Source organism: Tinamus guttatus, unplaced genomic scaffold (genome assembly GCF_059628265.1).
Source record: "Tinamus guttatus ecotype Peru unplaced genomic scaffold, ASM5962826v1 Tinamus_guttatus_pri_ptg000208l, whole genome shotgun sequence".
NCBI classification, from domain to species: Eukaryota; Metazoa; Chordata; class Aves; order Tinamiformes; family Tinamidae; genus Tinamus; species Tinamus guttatus.
The window spans coordinates 9,980,415-10,000,000 of record NW_028288742.1 but is presented as its reverse complement, the minus strand read 5'-3'; the positions used below and the strand labels follow the sequence as shown (position 1 = coordinate 10,000,000).

The following is a 19,586-nucleotide window of genomic DNA, read 5'->3' as shown; positions in this document are numbered from 1 at the left end:
GTATGTGAACAGGAGATTTATTACAGTTGGTGATCTGTTAACTACTTCAGCCTTAGCTTGAACCTTAATTGCCACTAACACTCCACCATAAAGCAGTACTGCAGTGATTCCACTTAAACACAGAACTCCTACCTTCACAACTCAGACTTGCTTTCTTGAAAGAAAACCATTGCACAGAACATTCTGAATACTTGAAATGGACCATCTGGGGGACAGCTATCTTTGAATGAAAGATACTGCAGGCTAAGAAAATGTGAGCTACAAGCTGCATCTTTACAGACAGATGTTAAAGAGCAGCAGTATGTTCATATTTGAAATTCTGAATGAAGACAGGAATACAATTAAAACACAATCAGTTAGCTCTTTAACCACTTCTAGTAACCACCTCCAGTAATTAGGAGCAAAGGAATTACAACCTAAGCAGATAGAGTTTACCTCAGAACAAGAATAGCCCAGCATAGCTCTGGAAGACTTGTGGCAATGGCTAGTAGAGGAGTAAAGGCATCTATGAAATGCTGAAATTTAAAGTGATAAATTCAGTTCTTGTTTAATAACCTTAATATCACAGGAACTAGCTCCCCTCCATATAACTCCATGTTATTAATAAAGCAAATCCTCCTAGTTACTTGACACCCCATATCAAACTGCCAAACCACTCTCCTGAATCCTAGATACAGCTAGTCTGTCAGAGGTATTTAAGGACATAGTGCTGAGAACAGCCTCTTCAGGCCAGCCTACAGTGGACAAGTTTTTTCCTTCTTCATAAGGAGAGCAATGCAAGGGGAAGATTACTCTCAGGCTGCACAGTAGAAGGTAGCCTAACAGAACATTAACTCCAAAATACCCCAGCTCAAAGTCAGTCTAGGAACAACTGTTTCTGAGGCATCTCAGCACCACAGCTGAGTCTTAAATGGCCTCATATTCAGAGCTAGAACTCCTATTCCCACCCACATGCAGTTTAATCAAAGTTTCTTTTTTTTTTTAAAAAAAGAAAAAAAAAGAAAAAAAAAGAGTATCATTGATTCTTTTCCCAGCCAACAGGAGCTTAAAACCTAAACATGACAGCTACTACTACTGCAAAATAAATTCTAAATAGCTGTCAAATGCCTAGAGAACTGCAATACACTAAGTAACAAGGCATAAAAAATACACCCTGCATAAGTCCACCAGTTCAGAAAGTCACTTTAGGGGAAGTTGACTAGACTAGCAACATTAGGACAAAAAAAAAATTTTATTTTCTGACCACCTAATTTACTAGTCCAACTTATTTTTAATGGAAGGCTTAACCAAAGGGACACCTATTTGTCTTGGTAACTTTAATCCTTACAATATGTGAACAGTAGCTGCAGCTTCATTCAGTACCTAACTTTCAAAACCAACACCTTCTATGAAAGATTAATCCTGTGAGGTCTTTCACCTTGAACTTCCACAAACAAAAGCTTACGCCTTACATGACTAGTGCATTCCAAAGTTAGTTTATGCAGCAGAAAATATAAAAAACCTTACTAGAATCTACCTGTACTCTGGTGCTTCAGAACCAAGGTAGAAATAAAAAGTATTAAAAACATGGTAGCTTTAAATACTGAAGTAAATGTAGTCTTTATTTTACTTTAAAAAAAAAAAAAAAAACATAAGCTCTCCTCAGGTCAAAAGTTAAATTGCTTCAAAGAAGCTGAAATGGATTAGCAGGAGCTCAAGCCTTTACCACACGCTTGAATCTGTGTCATACATACAAACTGCAGCACTGACAGTTTTTCCGCCCCCCCATGAGACTCAGGACTAAAATAGCAAAATTAAGCAGAATGCTTAAATAGCATCCATTCCTAAACACTGGAAACCACTCCTGCAAAATATTTGGGAGTTCCCTAACAAACCACCAACAAATTTATGTCTTTACATCACAGTGATAGGTTTTGCTTGCATACACATTTGCTCAATGAAATACAGGGGTTGAACTGAAAATGGCAGACCACTTTCCACCAGAGACTGATGCTAAACTGTAGTTTAGGTGAAAAAATATATTCAAGTATTAGCAGCTGATTTGCATTCACTGCCACAGTATTCACTGTCAATCATTATTGATTAGCTAACACTTGGACTAACTAACATTGTTAATAAATTCTTTGTTTATTATTCCATAATTAACTATACTAATAAAGCTTCTACAGTTAAGAATGATTATTGAAGAGTAGCAGCATGCAATAAAGCCCGTTTCAACTGAAGCGATCCCAGAAATCTGTAGAGCTATGTAGGGCACTTACAGAAAAATCTCAAGTCCAACTAGACTTGGCTTGCGCTTACTCATAGGCAGTTCCATGGCAACAAGTAAACAGACTAAGGACTTTCCACACAACCATAATTAGTCTCTTATGAGTTAAAGCTACCTTCTAATGACCAAAAGCTACAGAAGAACATTCTTATGCTTCAAATTTGGCAATTCTGAAAAAATAAAGCAGGTCATTATGATACTTGAGTGTTAGTTCAGTGTTAAAGAATTAGACCATCATTAAATAGCACTATCTTTGAATCTATATCTGATTGGGTTTCATTAATTGAATCCTAACACCCTCTAAAATCACTTCACATGACACTTCCACATTTCTGTTTAACAAGACACTTGCCCAGTCAATCCACTGAAATGTTTATATCCATCAAAAGAACGAGTTTTACATTACCAACATACTGCAGCTTTAAGTCACATCAACTATTGAAGTTGAAATCAATCTTTGTAAAGCAATGGCAGATAATCACTTGTGCAGCCTGCATGGGCACGAAGTATAACCAGAAGTTTGAGTCACTAGTAGAACAGTTCCTGCACACTAGAACTATTGTGGGGTAAAGGGAGCAACTCTAGAATTTTTAGAGCTGCCTATTTCAGGAAGCATTTCAGCAGTATCAGACCCTCAGAAATGCGTAGAGGGCATTTATGTCCAAGCACACAACACTTCCAATTATGGCATATCAGCTCTTGGCCATCTTGAAACCAGTGTCTTTATTGCCATCAAAAAGAGCCAGAAAAATCTGATGTACCTCCATTGACAGCAGAGAGCAAAGCAAGTTAGTTCCAAGGTTTTTGCCTTCTATTAAGAAGCATACAGAGTACTTGATTCCAAGTCTTCAACACAGATATCCCCCTGACACACTCTTAGAACTATAGCACACTCCAACCATTTTGTAGTTAAGAGAAAGAAGAGTCCCAAGTCCATAATCTACTGAAACATTAGACATCCTTTATAAGAACAGCTCAAAAAGGAGTTTCACTGGATTATATGGGATGGTATTAATATTGCAGTTTTATCTTTGTAGGAAAAAAGTCTTTTCATGGCTAATAATAGCTAGCTATGAGGACCATCTAATTAACTCTGGAGGACAAAATGTCAGATTCATTGGATCCAAGGTTTTTTGACTGAAGGCAAGCCTTTAAGATTTAGCTGACAAATTAAAGCATTCCACACTAGTTGTTTAATTATAAGAAAGTTAAATGTCTTGCATATAAATAACTTGCACTGTCACTGGATTAAGAGATGTGCCAGGTCAAATAAGAGTATCAACACTGGGTGTAAAAGTCTCACCTGCAATCTGCTCTTCTGTCAGTTGGTCAGCCTGCAACAAGAAGAAAATATTATTACAGTTTTGCAAAAGATCAGAAGTAGATTTTGTAGAGGTTTCCAAATAAGGTAGCTGCTCTTCACAATTTATCTTTCATGTTCAAAAATAGTCCTGAACAGACCTCAAAAGGCATCAGGATTGCTTACTGAGAACTAGCAAACTGTCTTCATTTACTGATCCTGTAAGTACCAGGTACACCCAAGTAACAAATTATAATATAAACAATTGCTCAACCAACACAACCAACCCCAAAGCATGACTGTCCCTCTAGGTAAGTTTAAAAGTAAATGAGCAAACAATAAACACTCATCAACACAGCAAACTAACACTTTAGTAAACAGTCTCAGCTTTAACAGTAAAAAACTTCAGGTTTAAGATTTGTCACAGAAGCCCCCAGAGCTTAAGGGGCTCTAGTCCATTAAACTATACAGCCATAATCATAGAAACATACTCTTCTCTCTAGAATGAGGTGATCCCTTGATGGACATGAACTTTCATGCTCAAGATCCAGCAGTAAGAACAGAGTCCATATAATCAGTGCTAATAGCTTCAGAACAAACTGGTAATTTTAATGTATTTTTAATATTATCAGAGACCTGATTGGTGTAAGTTTACAGAGATACTGAGAGATATATTCATCCTTTTTGCATTACTAACTCAGTATGAACCAATTCATACTGGACACTTGAATCAAATGAATTGGCAGCAGCTGGAAATATAGAATTGTTTTCAAACAAAAAATCCAAACCAACTCTTAAGAGTATAAAGGTACTTGAAAATCCAAGAAAAAAAATGTTTCCATTCAAGTCAGCTGATTCTTCAAGCAAATTCTGGATTGCCTCAGCAGAATTACAATAAGGGTCACATGTTTCTTCAAGGAGGCACCTTTAAGCTTTACACTCCACAGACCACCTCTGAAAAGGTTAAAAGACTTAAGATGGAGAAAACCAAAGAACTCACTCAAACACCAGTATTTTAGTTCTTATGAGAACCACCCTATAGCCAACTTTTCACTTTACAACTACTGCAATATTGACCATTGGCACTATTTTCAATTATTAGTTTTCATCTCTGAAAAGGTTTGTCTACACATGCCTTTTCTCAGTGTTGCTTCAGATGGCACACTTGTGTGCATCTGTCAATTTTAACTTGACTAATTTCAATTTGAACTACATTTCTACACCAAATACAACCTTGGGAGTTACTAGCTTCTGGTTATTCTGTTCAAGAGGAATTAGGTTACCACTTCAGGCAACCATAGCAGGCTAGAATGCTCTAGAACAAGCTATACATGCAGTGACAACGCAAGACTAAGGCAATAATCAGCCATTTCTCAGGCTGCCTAGTAGTTCACCTACTCTAGAAGGATTCAGGGCATGCTAGTGAGCAACTTCTAGAGCTGAATAGTTATACCACAGCAATATACTCACTTAAATTTTTGTACCTCTAGGCAGTATTCACATAGAGATTCAACATCTTTTAAAGAGATACTTGAGAGTATCAGTAAGACTAGCCAGAATCCATCATCAATTCAAAACTAAACTGAGACACAAGCCTCCTGCTAGTCACTCAAGGGAAGACTCACATATGGTTGCTTTGGAGTTATTAACACAGGCTCAGACCTTTGTGTGTTTATTTTTCTGTAAGATATTTATATCCACAGAAAGCTGCCCATCACATTTAAGGAGCAAGAACCCTGTTTATTTAGGTCAATACCTATGGGTTATCAAGCTGAGTCACATACTGCTTTTAATAAGCATTATTTAGAGAGCCATTATGTGTTATTTAAACTGCTAAGGGAGAAACTGCTTGGGCATCCCAACTCCTCCAGTGATTTAAGCCACTACCCATAAAAATGGATAAGCTCTGTCAGTACCTGTAATGGGTACAGTGTTTGAGAAGAGCATGAGGACTTGCTAGAAGCCACAGGTAAAGGGCAGTTGCAAGATAAGCAAGGAGGTGGGGCAAGGCTGAACAAACACCATCTGTACGCTGCAGTGCTCGGCTCTGCAGGGGCTGCTGCGCAACAGCAGCAGGAGGCGGAGCCAACGCGCCTGCTAGAGCTGCCTTCGCCATCACCTGCACAGCATCTACCCGCCCCAATCCACACATGAAGCTACAGGCCACTGCAGTCTCCTTACTGGGGGCCTTTACAACTTCCTCTTCCCGGTTTTAATGCAGTTATTCACACAACACACATCACACAGTATACAGGCATTCTATCATTCAACATATCCAAATGTATATTTCTGAAGCTAACTCATAACCCTAGCTTGTCTGTGCTGCAGCAGCTTTGATAACCCCTTTCTTTTGTCAAGGCTGACCTGAAAAAACTTCTCTGCATCTTCCAAAGAGTCCCATTTTAACCAACATCTGTGAAGTCTAAGCATCCAGAAAGTTTTTTTTTTTTAATCAACAACAGAATCAAGGGACCCATCACAGCTTTCATGATACATTTTCTCATCTGCTTAGCTGCAGTTCCATTTTTACTACAATAGCCTCCATTGCTTGCACAGATTATGCTACATGCCTGTCAGAATTTAAGCTTCCTAGAGAAGGGCAGCTTTCCATGTGCAGCAATTTCAGCAGCATAACCAGCCTCTAGAGGAAGTGCTCCATTTTAGACAGAACAGCTACACAGAAGGCAGTCAGGAGTCCCTCAACAGATCAACATCCAACACTGCACAACAAATCATGACAAGCAAAACACAGAACAGATGACACTGTTCTTCCCCCAAAACTTGGGGTTTTATTCCATTTCACAGGTGCCAAAAGCTGAATAGACAGTTCTGTTCTGGCAGCATCAGCTGCAGAACAGGAAGTACGAAGACTAGCATATACAAGCTAAAAATCATGCTTATAGTACATTAGTTTATTTTGAGTGCAAAGCTTTCTGCTCTATCCAGCATATGCAGCATTGGACAGCACATATTCACAGGTTTAGCCAGTCTGGTCTGTCAGGGCTAACTATAACCACATTCAAAATGCCCCTCTGGCTTCTGGACACACCCATTTCTATGTAGATCTTGCTTGAAGATATTCCTTTTTTTGGCTCTGCACAGAACATGACTAAAAACAAAACAAAAGTCTTCTATCAGATTCACTGCTTCTTTATAGAGGGTTTGCTACGTCAGTTCAAAATGCACATAAAAGACCAAATTCAGGCTCCTAGTCACCTCTCCTCCTCACCCATCAAGGAGTAGGCTTCAAATTTAAAGGACCATGTTTGACATTAGACATTTTGAGTTCACTGAGATTTGATTCCTTAAAAGCACTGTAATGAATGAAAAGGCAATCCCACTACACTGCACCTTGTTCTAATGCAGAGGAAACACCAAGCGGTCACTAGCACTGCTTTAGTCGCAGAATTGTTCCTTTCTGTATACGTCAACCTCTGCTTGCTTTAACAAATAAAACACAAGCCCACATTCTTTAAACCAAATTAAAAACAATCCTCCAATTCCACTGAAGATGCCATTAACTCAACAGTTGACTGAAATCCTAAGAAAACGTAATGCCATGAAAAATAAACAGGACTCGATCAGAAAAACACAGTACTGTCCATCGCAATGACCAAAACAGGGGACATTAAAAAAAAAATACACGGCGGGGCGGGGGGAATAAAACAGCTGGAAAAAGCCCGCGTTCCGTAGGGCGCCCAGGAGCGAGGCGGCACCTCGCAGCGGGCAGGGCGCCGGCAGCAGGTCGCGCAGGGCGGGCGATGGCGCGGCGGCCGCAGCGCTCCGCAGCGCACCAGCGCCAGCCGCCCGACATCTTGGGCGCTCGCAGCGGCAGCTCCGCGCGCGACTCGCGAGGGAAGGAAGCGATAAGAGCAGCTGCCATCGTGGCACGTTTCCTTCCCTCCCCGCCGCAGCACCCACCCCACGCGCGTCCCCCCGCGCGGTGACCGTTACCCGCCGCCCTGCTGGCCCCCGGCGCGCGCGCGCACACACACCTCGACAAAGCGTCATGGCGCCCGGGCCGAGTGGCAGTTTGAATTCTCAATCCGCACCAACGCCCCGGGGCGAGAAAGGCACCCGGGCGGGATTCGTCCATCCACACTTCCTCCTACGCACCCGGCGCCGCGGTGCGGGACCCTCCTCGCCAGCCCCGCCGGGAAGAGCCCCCCGGCCACACGAGGGGCGCTCGCCCCCCTGCCCCGACCCCTCGCCCCCTACCCCGCAAGGCGACCTCGCCCCGCACCCCCACATCCACAGGCGACCGCGCCACCACGCAGCGCCACGCTGCCGCCGCCAGCCCCTCGCCACGCACTCACCATGGTGGCCCGGCCTGGCTGCGGGGTGTGGTGGCAGGTAAGGGCTGCGCGGGGGCACTGCAGCTACCGGCCCGCTCCAAGGCTCGCCTCACACTGAGCCCAGCCCGGCCGCCAGCGGCGCCTCATAAACCTCCTCACAGCCCGCGCGGATCGCTCCGCGCCCCGCTCCCTCTCCCCCCTCCCTTTTCCCTTCGACAGTGAACGGGCAGGCGAAAGAAGTGCCGGCTCGCGGCGCTCTTGGCGGCGGCGCCACCCGCAGCCCCGCCGCGCCCCGTCCCCGCATCCCGCGCCCCCAGCCGCGGCCGGGCAGGGGGCAGCGTGCGGGGAAGGGGCGGGTGTCACCGCGGCGGGGCGCGGGGAGGACGCGGGAGGGTTGCGGGGAGGAACGCTCCGGGGGGCACTACTTTTCCGAGCGGAGGAGGATTTTAAAAAGAAAAATGCCGAGGCGTGCAGGGGCTGCAGAAGGAGGGCGCTGATTGGCCCGTTCGTACCTGCAATGCGTCACTCGGACATGCACAGTCTGCGCTGGGGAGCCGTTACCCCTCCCCCCGCCCGCAGTGCGCGCCGCGCGGCCCGGCGCTAACGGCCGCCCGGCGCTAACGGCCGCCCGCCCGCCCGCAGCCCCTGCGCGCCCGCCCGCGGCGGGGCCCGAGGGGCGCCCGGAGCGCCCGCTGCGGCAGGCTGTGCGCCGGGGCGGCAGCGCCCTGCTGCCGCTGCTGGCACACGTGCGATGCGCGGCGGCCGCGGCCTCTGCGGAGGTGGCGCTGCGGGGAGAAGAGGGGCTGCCGGGGGGGTTTCAAGGCTGCGCTGAGGGGCAAGCGACAGGCTCGGAGTGAGCAGCCGCCCCGAGCTGCCATCCCAAGGCCTTTGCCGACCCCTTTGCCCACCGGGGCTGGGGACAAAAGCCCAACGTTGGCTGGCGTTTCCCTTAATGCGTTACCTCAGGGCTTCACCGTCTGACAAACACACCCGTGGGAGCACCTTACTATTAAAAAATGTCCTTTCCCCCCCCCCCCCTTTTTTTTTAATGTCACCCTTCCTGGTGCTCCAAAAGGCCTCACCCACAGAGCTGCTCAATGAGACTCCCTCTGGATCCAGCACAGTCCGGAAAAATCCACACCTCGCTCGATACTGGGGCGATACCCCGTGACCTGGGCGCCTCGCTGGAACCCAGGGGCTCCCTCCTGTCCCACAGAGCAGCGAGGCCCTTTCCTGTGTGCCAGGGTCCTGTGCCCAGGGATCTTGCGTGGCCGGCTACTCTCTGAGCTGTCATCCCAGGTCATCATAAGGGATTTCTCTAGGATATTTGCTTGCTATTACTTAGTCAGAATTTCCACACTGGCAAGTAGAGGCTTTGAAACGCGCGTTAGTGCGGCTAAAACCAACAGATAACAAATAGCCGCCACCTTCACTGAGTTCAGTAAAATGAGAGCTACCTCTGAGTGCCACAATGCTTATTTGGGGACTGTAAATATATTAATTCACTTTGACGGCCTGAATCTGAATTTTCTGAATTGTTAGGAACAAATTACCAATCGTGGCATGATAAAAACAATCTGTTTCCGTTCTGTGGCTATTGCCATAGAATTGTCTAACTGATACTTGTACAGTACTTACAAATTTATACCTATCAAGGCATTTTCAAAAAAAAAAAAAACCTCCACAAAAGCAATTGCTCTCGCTTTATAAACTAAATCTGTTTTACTCACCACTGCTCTTTGTAGGCTTTCTTGAACATGAACTGAAATTCTCAGGCCTGCTCTCCATCCGGAATTGATCTTATGTCCTCTGAATTCAGGGCTTCAAGGAGAAAAGCAGGACAAGGCCTTGCTTGCTGAAGTATTTGGAGACGCCTTGTTCAGGACCAGAAGCTCTCGTCACCCTACACTGTGATTGCAGGGAACTCAGCAAACAACATAGTGGGTTTTAAATGTGGCTTTCAGTCTGGAAATCCGAACTTACAATTTTGTGACGCTTTTGCTTCTTAGCCCTCTTTTCCACTTAAACATATTTCTAGCTGTCCGAAAACCAAGCGCATCTTAACTATGGCCTTTTCAAACTAAAATGTGGAATGTATGATGAGATGAAAAACATACTCCTAGGGAGAGCAGTAAATATCACGGTGAGTTATTCATGTATCCGTATGCATCTGCAGTATAAAACAGCAGCAATCCCTTTGCTGCGGTCAGACTGTTCTCAGGGCAGCTGGATAACGAGAATTTAAGCCGTTTTACTCCTCCCCATGCCCCTTTTTGTAGAGTTGTATGGATTTCTCTGGTGTTCCCAGCTTCCCCACAACTCCAACAGAGGCGTGAATCACTGCTGGCAAATTCTTGACCGAAAATTCATCGCCCACTCGAGCTCCGAAGCAGCATCGTGCGGGGGACCCCTGAGCCGTGCACTGAAGTCCAGAGCGGAGCTCGCTCGCCTGCACAGCACCTCCGAGGATGTGCATGTCCCAAGGCAGATAGCTGTTTTATGTTTTATCTATATGTTACCGTATGTTTTATCTAAGTCCTGTGCCTGGAATCGCTGAGTGGCTGCCTCTAGGTCTAGAAACAATGAGGCAATGGGAGACATGAGGCCTAGGGTTTAAATAAAATTTATGCTCTCCAATTATGGCCTAGAGAGTCTGTAAGGGAGCGAGGACTTGGGTACAAGTATTCCAGGCCTCAGAACCTGACCGCTATACCGTTTTTCTTCTGTCCATTAAACGATTGGATATGAGTCACCAAATACCACCATAACGAAGATATGATCATTATAGGATCAATACTTTCTGCCTAACGGTTTCGCTATGGTCCTCTGCTTCCTGATCTTCCGCTTTCCCTGTTCTTATGTGTCTCCTTTTTTCTTTCCCATCTGCATTCTCCTTCAGCAGTACCCATTTCCTGTGGGCGGGCTTCATTACCACCTCCCATCCTGATGCCTCTTTAAACAACCAGAGCAGTGAAGTTAACTTGCGATTATGCTGGCTGTGAATTACACCAAGAGTTAAAGCAGCATCACTCGGTATTAACACAAACATCCCCCCGGAATAAGTGGGAGAGAGAGGAGAGCTGGTCCCTCTCCCAGACGGGCTGTCCCCAGTCTCAGGGAGCAAAACCAGCAGCTCCTCGTGTAGCGAGGCCGGTGTCCGCTCCCAGGAGCCACAGGCAGCCAAATTGCTCTGGAGGAGCCCAGCAGGACCCGCGTGTGCCACGTGGGGCACGGAAATACAGCCAGTGCCGGGGCGCGAGCTGCAGCCTTGACACCTCCGACAGCAGTAACGGGAAACGACCGGAATGGCTCTGTCACGACGGGCCAGAGCAGCTCTGCCGACTTGGGCACTTTAACGCGATCGTTTCTGTTCCTGGTATGTAATTTAATAGATTTGTCGATGCTTCTGTGGTGTAGATTTTTGTTTTTTTCAGGCAGAAATACAGCCTTATATAAGTCCAGTTCCAGGACTGTGGCAACAAATTAGAGAAGCAGCTTAAGGCACAAGGCTGAGGGAGCTGTATATGCCAGCAATTTCTGCAGTCAGTTTATAGAGTACATTTAATATTGTGTACATCCAGTTTATAGTTTTAAAAATATCTTCATGGGTTATGTTTAATGATGTATATGGAGCACTGTGCCACAGCATAAAAGGCTATGCTTGCCTCCTCAAGTTTTGCTATGTCGTTTCTGCATAGATTATAGTGATAATTTGAACAACTCAATTAGAAATTAATTGCAAATTGTATATGTGAATTTCTCTGATAAGGCAAAAAAAGGGTTCTTGGAGCGAGTGCTAAAACTTAACTAACTTCTGCATATAGAAGAGCTCATGACTGATTTTGCATAATGGGACTAATTTTTTTTTCAGCCTTGTCTGTAATAGAGATAGAGCACCTGCCACCCTGAGAAAGGGCTTTATCTCCAGTTCCAACCTTAAATCACACAGACAGTGCCTTGTTTGTATAAAACTAGAGTGTAAATCAACACACAGCCCCTCAGAGGTGCTTGGAAGACCCATTCAGTCTTCAGCAAGGAAAAAGTTCTTTGCTGTATTCAAAATTTTAAGGCACTGAAGGAGAAGTTCTTCCTTCCAGCCTTCTCACAGCACATACTGATCATACACGATCTGAAACCTGGGAGTTTGCAGGACTTGGGGCAACTGCTCGCCCAGCTACCCTTGCCTCACCTGGATGGTGGCGGCTATGCCAATAAAGTACAGCTTCGTTGACTGCATTAAGTGGAAGACACCACCTCTAATGCAAACACAGTTGTGGGAACAGCTGGGCTTTCCTTACGTGTTTTAACACCTGGCTTTGTGCACCGTGGATGATGCACGAGCCGTTCACACCTAGGCTGATAGCTCCTACAGGCCACTGGGAACACAGTCTTTTTGGTAGGGATTCCTCACAACACTCTGGCTTCGGCAGGAAGCTTGTGGATAAGAGCAGGAGACTGCACCTCGCCCCCTTTGTTTAAAGAGGATAAAAACTCCCATTTTATGAAGATTTCTGGTGCAATATGGTCCATTAGCTGCAGTGTTCTCTGGATTTCTTTAGGGAAAACATCACTCCAGGTTTCCTTTTCACCAATATGTAACTCTGGAAGCCAGCCCTCAGGGACGCAGAATATGGAAAAGCAGGCTTTGGCAGAGGCAATAGGAGATGCCCTTTCAAAACCATGTCCTGAAGTATAAAAATTAATCAACGCAGCAGCACAATTTACGAGCAGCATCCGGCCTTTCTCTTGCTTCAGATTGTAAAATACCTTAATAAGAGAGAAAGCAGCAAAATTATATGTGCTCCAAGGTAGCAGAAAAGCGCCCACTAGAGATGCCACAGTTGTTACCTATGGGTAACAGGGGCTGGACAGCATAGCACTTGCAAGAGGTAGTTATAACATGCAGTGTATTCCAATTCCTTGGGCTTCTGCCAAGGCTTATTTTTCTTTTGTTTGAAGAGATCTGAGAGAAGGTCTTCAAGTGTCACCTGCATCACACGTGGACCAGAAACCTTCCTCCTTGGGGGCTGCTGCACGGTTACTGCTGTCGCGGAGCGTGAGCTGCTACCAACCTTTGTATCCAATGGGCGCTCTCTTCAGTACGGTGAACACAACTTGCAAAATACTTAAAAATGAGCATGGACTCGAATTTTGTCATTTTCTGGAGGAAAATACATCAAATAGGCTTAATCACCGGCCAGACTGTGCCGTTGTTGCAGGTTGGTTTCATTTTGCCTAAACCTGGGCCCACAAAATACAGAATGAAGAAAGGGTACAGTGGAATTGGCAAACCTGACAAAACGCTTCCAAATAAGTAGTCTAAATCACTTATGTAAAATGTCCGATAGTGTGGAGAACCAGGAAGACAGGGATCAATACGAATGTTGTAATTCTCCATTTTGAGGGCAAGAGATAGCAGGAGGGAAAAAAAAATGCGTTTCCTAGTCTGGAGACGGTTAGTTTTAGTTATTTTCTACATGAGAGTTTTTCATCCTACCATTTTTCTTGACTTTAACAGAATCATAACAGAATAATAGCTAACTTCTGTTAAATAACTACTGGGGGAGGCAAAGCAGTGCTTATAATAGAATTATTGGTACAACCCAAAATAGGGCACATTACCAAGTACCTCTGTGCTGAAAACCAACATGATATATTAAATACATAAAATTGTAGAAACATCTCTATATAATACTTGTATACAACAAATTTATATAAGAATGTTTTCCCACTACTTTTTATTGGGGAAATGAAATGTCACAAAACATTTGGTGCGCTTCCTGTGAGAGACACCTGACTGATTTACAATAGAACATTACAAATTTCTGCTTAAAACTGGTGTGCAGACACTTGCTGGGACTGAAGGTTAGAAAATGTTTTCAGTTCCTACCGACAACAATAGGTGAAGCATTAATACTTAGTGACTATACACATTTGAAGTATAGTAAAGTCTGACTAGGCTAAACAGTGTTTCTGCTTCCGTTTTTTTTTCAGCTAAATAGTTGTTCTAGTTCACCTAGACTGGAACTGCTCTCGAGATCCAAACCACGTCTTTGATTCTTGTGCCCGAACATCCTGCTCTTTGGAAGTGATGTGTTTTTTTCCAAGCGGTGACAGTTGCAGAGCTCTACCTCTGTTGAAGACGGGAGTTTTGCCAGCTTTCTTTCAGTGGGCCACATCCTGAGCATCTTATTCAGTTTTTCCTTTATCTGAAATGAGACATGCTTTTATAGGAGTTTATCCATGTAAGGACTGACCGAACACTGAACAAACAGTTCAGAATTTGGCTGTCTTTTACAAATAGTGATTCAAAGGTTTGGTTTAGCTACAGATGAGCCTGAGCCATGAAATCTGAATCAGGATCCTACCTTTGGCAACTTTACATGGCAGCGATTTTCTTTTTCCCCCAACATCTTTTATTTCGGCCAGAGCTTGGCCTGGAAGCTCCTGCGTGAGACGAGCTGCGGAGCAGAGGCACGGATCCCTGCTCGGGACGGGGCGCGAACCAAGATAGCCCGCAGCCGTGTGCCAGCTCGCCACTGACCTTTCTCTGCGCAAATAGTCGTGACCTTTGGGCTGCTCAAATTAGCGCTAGAGCCGCTCGAGCCGTCGAGTCTCAGCGCCCCGCAGCGCTCGGGCCCCTCTCGTGCTCTCGAGCCGCTCGCCCGGCTCCTTCAAGGAGGTGCGGGTGGACGGAGGCCTGAGGCTGCTTCCGTACCCCTGTGGACATCTCCGCATCGAAGGGGGTCCACGAGGAAATGGTAAACTGGGACGGAGCCGCACGGGGAAGCGGAGCGGGGGACCCGCCAGCCGGTGCTCGGGCTCTCCCTTTCTGGGCAAGCACCAAGGAAGGAGCTCACCCGCTCTCCTCCTCTCATTATCTCATGTTGCTTCTAAAATAAGTCCCAAAAGAGTTTTAAAATCACAACAAATTCGATAGTTTGCTTTAAAGCTGTAGTATTTCACTAAAGCACAGATCTCTCGCTCACATTTAAAGTCTATCTTTTTTTTATTCAGTGGACTGTTGTGTAGGGTTTAGTGCGCATGATTTACTCAGTAGACCAGAGCTAGAATGCTCTCTCATGTAAATAAACATTTAGTTCCATTTCAAAATACATCATTTGTATCCCTGAAACCTCAACAGTTTTAGTAATTCTTTTTTTGAAATAACTATTTGCACAGTTTTTCACGTTGTTTAAAAAAGACCCTCTGGCTACATAAACGACAACATGGACTAGGCCTGGAAAAACAAATGAATGCAGTACTTTTAAAGGTATGAAGGAAAAAATACAAACACTAATTTCTTTTTGCTCTATTTCAAGGAGAGTTTCTTATGCCTAAAATTTGCCCCAAAGCTATTGTTTTCTGATTTCCTATAACTAAGGATTTGGGGGGATTTTATAGCCACATGACAACTGATTTTAACCATATCTTTCAACATGGTGTAAACGTTACCTGCATGGGACTGTAATAATTCAATTTGTCTCATATTAAACATTCTTTAACAAGAGACTTTTAGAGACTTTCTTAATTGCACCAAGGAAAGTTGTTGGGTAATTGCCAGGATAACATACAAGTAATCCTTCTGTTTCTAAAACTACCTTTAAGGAAGCCATCCTGCAAATAAGAGCACATGTAACCATGTGCTTAAGCACATGGTTACATTCTTTGGCAAATGTGTTGAAAATTACCCACCAGTTTTGCTGCATCAGGTCCTTCAGCTCTACAGGAGTGTCCAACCCAGGCATTCATGGGGTGATTTGGGATGAACTGGATATCAGTTTTAGGGGTATCCTCCAGGAAGGGCTGTTATGGCACCCGCATGTGCCCTGTATCCTTGGTCAGCCATCCAAAGAGCAAGTGCTGAGCCCCTCTCATACGAGGATGATGAGGACGAAGGCCATCGAGACCTGGGTACGACCCAGCGGGATGCAAGACCTGCAGTTACGTCTCTGCTGCGCATTCGTGGCGGGCACACGAGAGGAAAAGGCTTCTTGCTCCTCCTGCAGTTGCACGGAAACAACTTTCAAAGCCTGGCTGCCAAATGAAGGTGCCCCCTACTCTTTCCCGATGCCTAAGATAGGGCATTTCTGCTTCCCCAAGGGAGCAAATCAGCAGAGGCCTCGGCTACACCCTCCTGCTCCGCAGCCACTTTGCGCCCAGGCTGCGCCGCAGCTGCGGGGAGGAAGACATGTGGGCTCCCCTGGCCGAAACGCTGGCAGTACATCCATGTTTACAGCTGGAATTCCTGCTGCCAGCTTTCACCAAGGACAACTTGGAAGAGGAATAGGAAACTTCACATGATTATGAGGTCAACTTTTTTTTTTTTTTTTTTGCTTGCTTGTTCGGTGCCCCCAGCCTAGCGCAAAGCTGCTGAAGTTAAGATTTATGTTTGCTTGCAAAAATTGAGCTTGAGCCATGACTTTTAGATGGTTCTTTTGTGTTATCTTTTACAGCAATTCCAATAACACATTCAGTTGATTTTTTTTTAAAAAACAATTTGGTTTGCTTTCATTTGTGCCTCATTTCTTTCAGCTATCCCGCCTAGATTATCTGTGACTGTACCAGGAGCAATTTTAACTTGAGACATTCCTGAGTAAATGAGAAGTCACCACGTGTGTTTGCGAAGCATGTTTAACTTGTGCCTTTCATCTGTGATTAATATAAATCTATTGAGCTACATGAATAAGTAATTTGCTTACAAACTGTCAAACCAGTAAGAATTTCTTCCCCTCAGGATTTACAACGCTGAGGTATCCATTTTTATTGCTTTATTTCCTTTTGTTTACTTGGAGATAAAAACCAGACTGCCGGACAACTTTCTCTCACAGGAAAGCAAGGGCTGCTCAGTTGCTGCTCTCCTTTGTCCATAGTCCACTATGTACAATGCACATCTGCTCCGGATCTGCAGAAAAATGTAGAGAGGGAATAAAAGAGCCACTTTGCCTGTGAGCTGTGTCGTGGTGGTTTGTGCATGTGAAGTAGACTCCTGCTCGGCCTTCTGGTTTGCATCAGAGCCCTGTGAAATGGGCATCATTCCTACCCAGAGACTAAGGATCTGTTTCTGTTCGCATGCAAATGAAATTAGCAGAGTTATATGAGCATAAAATCAGGGGCAAACGAGAGGAAACTTGCTCGCTCTTTTGTGCTTTTATGGAGTTGTGCTCCTTAAATACTAACAAGGCAGCGTGCTCGGAAAGTGTGTCAGCAGCCCCCGGCCTCCAGAGAGCCATCCACAGCACTGCAGACGTAACCTTTCCACGCCATGCAGTGCTAGGTCTCAAAAGGAGGGTTTGGAAGAAAATTACTTGGGACTTTTCTTTGGAAGAAACGTTCGGAGCGCTTTTCCTCACAACTCGCCCGGCATCGTTTCCAGTCTAGGGAGAGAGGTGCTGGTCCTGGACTAACGCTCTTTGCCTGGGTGAACTCGCCTCCCTCCATCACACGCACAGCCCTGCAGATGCCATTGTAGTCTCCGGGAACTGGGGGTGGAGAGAGAAATTGAAGAAATCTTGTAGCAGAATATATTTAGCTTCCATCTCTTCCAGGATGATCCTTCACACCTCTCAGTTAAGCTTACCCAGCCCCGTTTTGAGCAGTGAAGTGTAGAAAGCTGTGCTGGGTTTGGTGCATTGGCGAAGGGGCCTGGATTTATTTTTCAATAAAGCAGCTTCAATACTGAGAGCATAAAAGGGACTCCCCAGTTATTTGACAAAGGACATTGTAAAAAACAATCTAGGTGAGAAAAGCTAAGTTAATTCCTAATATAATTTAGCTACACTGAAAGGAGCGTAAAATTTTATGGCTGTGCAGAAATCAAAAATGGGATCACAATCTACTAACAGGATCTGCTAAAAGGGCAGAAATCACATTCACTAAGCTGCCTTTTCTCTGTCATGTTTGTTCTTTACTGTGCTTCACTTAACAAGATTGCAAAACACATTACTTAAAGAGTGCTATTCTATGTAGAGAGTAACCAGATTGTGGCTATCTGCCATAACCAAAATGCTGACATTTCTAAATGGACATTATTTATTTCAACTACTTTGACTATGGCCATTTCACGTGGAAATAATTAAGAGGCAGGACGCCTCTTAAATAATATCATTACAAAGGAATGAGAAGAAAGATCAGGAAATACCAGCAGATTCAATAATTTTCTAAAAATGGGTACAGTAGTTACAGTTAGTGATTTTAATACATCTAAGATTTTAATAAATCTAAATTACCACAGGAGAGTAGACATTCTTATTCTTATGCAGTCTAAGAGGAAACAGTTTAGGTTAATGATTAATATAAAATTTAGGTCCAGGAGGAAAAAAACCCATCTTATTTCATATGCATACAAAATGGTAGGAATCTGAAAATAATGAGTATAAAAAGTGGTAAAAACTGGAAATTACAGAGATTTAAAATGCAAACAGGAAATCAAAACCATGTAGTCTGTATGGATTCCCTTAAAAGCAAGGGGAAAATGTAAATGTGCATAGAACAACATTCACAGAGATTTTCACATTCTTCTTGAGATCAATTTAAATGCAACTGGAATATATATATTAAAAAAGGTAATGAACAAAATCTATTTCTAAAGCAGTCTTGCATACAAGAAATACTGGCATGGAGGAGAAAATTTTTGCCACTACTAGCAGAGAATGAGTAAGGTAATTTTTGGAATGCATATATTGTAATAAAGAATTCTGAAGCCCCATCTAATTCTTCTTTCTGGTGAAGTAATTAGAGGAATAGAATATCAGCTCTAAACGATATGAGACAGACAAGACACTGCATCCATCATTACAGCTGGGGAGCCAAGATGTCCATGTCATTCGGGGCCTAAAATAGCTCTCTGTATGTGCGAGGAAGTTTGGAGATCGCTCTCGGTAGGTAGCAGTGGGTCTCTCTGCGGCTCTGCGCCGCACTGCTCTGTACACGGAATTTCAGCATGGCCCAAGGCAGGAGGAAATTTAGCTGGAGCCAAGTGAGAGCCAACTGCCCTTGCCTCCCGCCGGATGATGCCCGCCGGGGAGACTGAATGAGCCTGGTGGCACCCAGATCAGTCTGAGTTTTAAAACTGACCTCAGCAGAGCCAGGATTTGGCTGAACATCCAGGTGGGAGCAGCTAGGGGTTCAACTGGCAGTCGCTTGGAACTGCCATCAGGCAGCAGGAGAAATATTTAATGCCTTGAGGCTGGGTGAAATGTCACATTGGTACTGTCAGCTTACCTGCAAAAGGGGATATCGGCTGTTAATACATTAATTCCTATTAAACAGCCCGATTTTCCCCTTAATAACAGGAATTACCAACAAGAAGGCACCTGACCTCTTTAGGAAGCAGAGAGTTGTACAAATGCCAAGTAAAGGTGGCCACTATGTGCAGAGCAGAGAATGGGTAGAGGTCCTTCACTACCGACGCGTGGAAGGGGCAGTGGGGTATAACGTGTGGCACCACCACCCCCATCCTGCTGCACCTCAGCTGCCCTCCGAACTCGCAATATTTAACAAGGGCCCTTGTCTGACGATAGCACAGCCCCAGAAAGCTGCCAGGGCAGGGGGGCTTGGCCAACAGCCCTGTCACTGCTGCTGCTTCTCCGTGCCCGGAGCTTCCCTCGGAGGCAGGGAGCGCCCAGAGCAGGGGGCCGGAGCGCGTCCCTTGCACCTCCCGTGCCTCTCCTGAGGCCTCCATCTTCAGCCAGGCCAGGCCACCGCTGAGCTTTCCTGCTGG

The 19,586-nt window shown here is 45.0% G+C and overlaps 1 protein-coding gene across 1 annotated transcript in view; it reads right to left on the bottom strand.

Moving 5' to 3' along the window:
• The window catches only part of CALM2 (calmodulin 2), a 13,461-nt gene extending 5,427 nt beyond the window's left edge, over positions 1–8,034 (bottom strand). Inside the window, exons 1-2 of the mRNA XM_088524269.1 lie at positions 7,886–8,034; positions 3,573–3,603 (exon numbers count right to left, since the gene is read on the bottom strand). Of these exons, the coding sequence (XP_088380395.1) occupies positions 3,573–3,603; positions 7,886–7,888 (34 nt within the window). The 5' untranslated portion in view covers positions 7,889–8,034. The remainder of the gene's footprint in view (positions 1–3,572; positions 3,604–7,885) is intronic.
• Between the last annotated feature and the right edge of the window lie 11,552 nt (positions 8,035–19,586).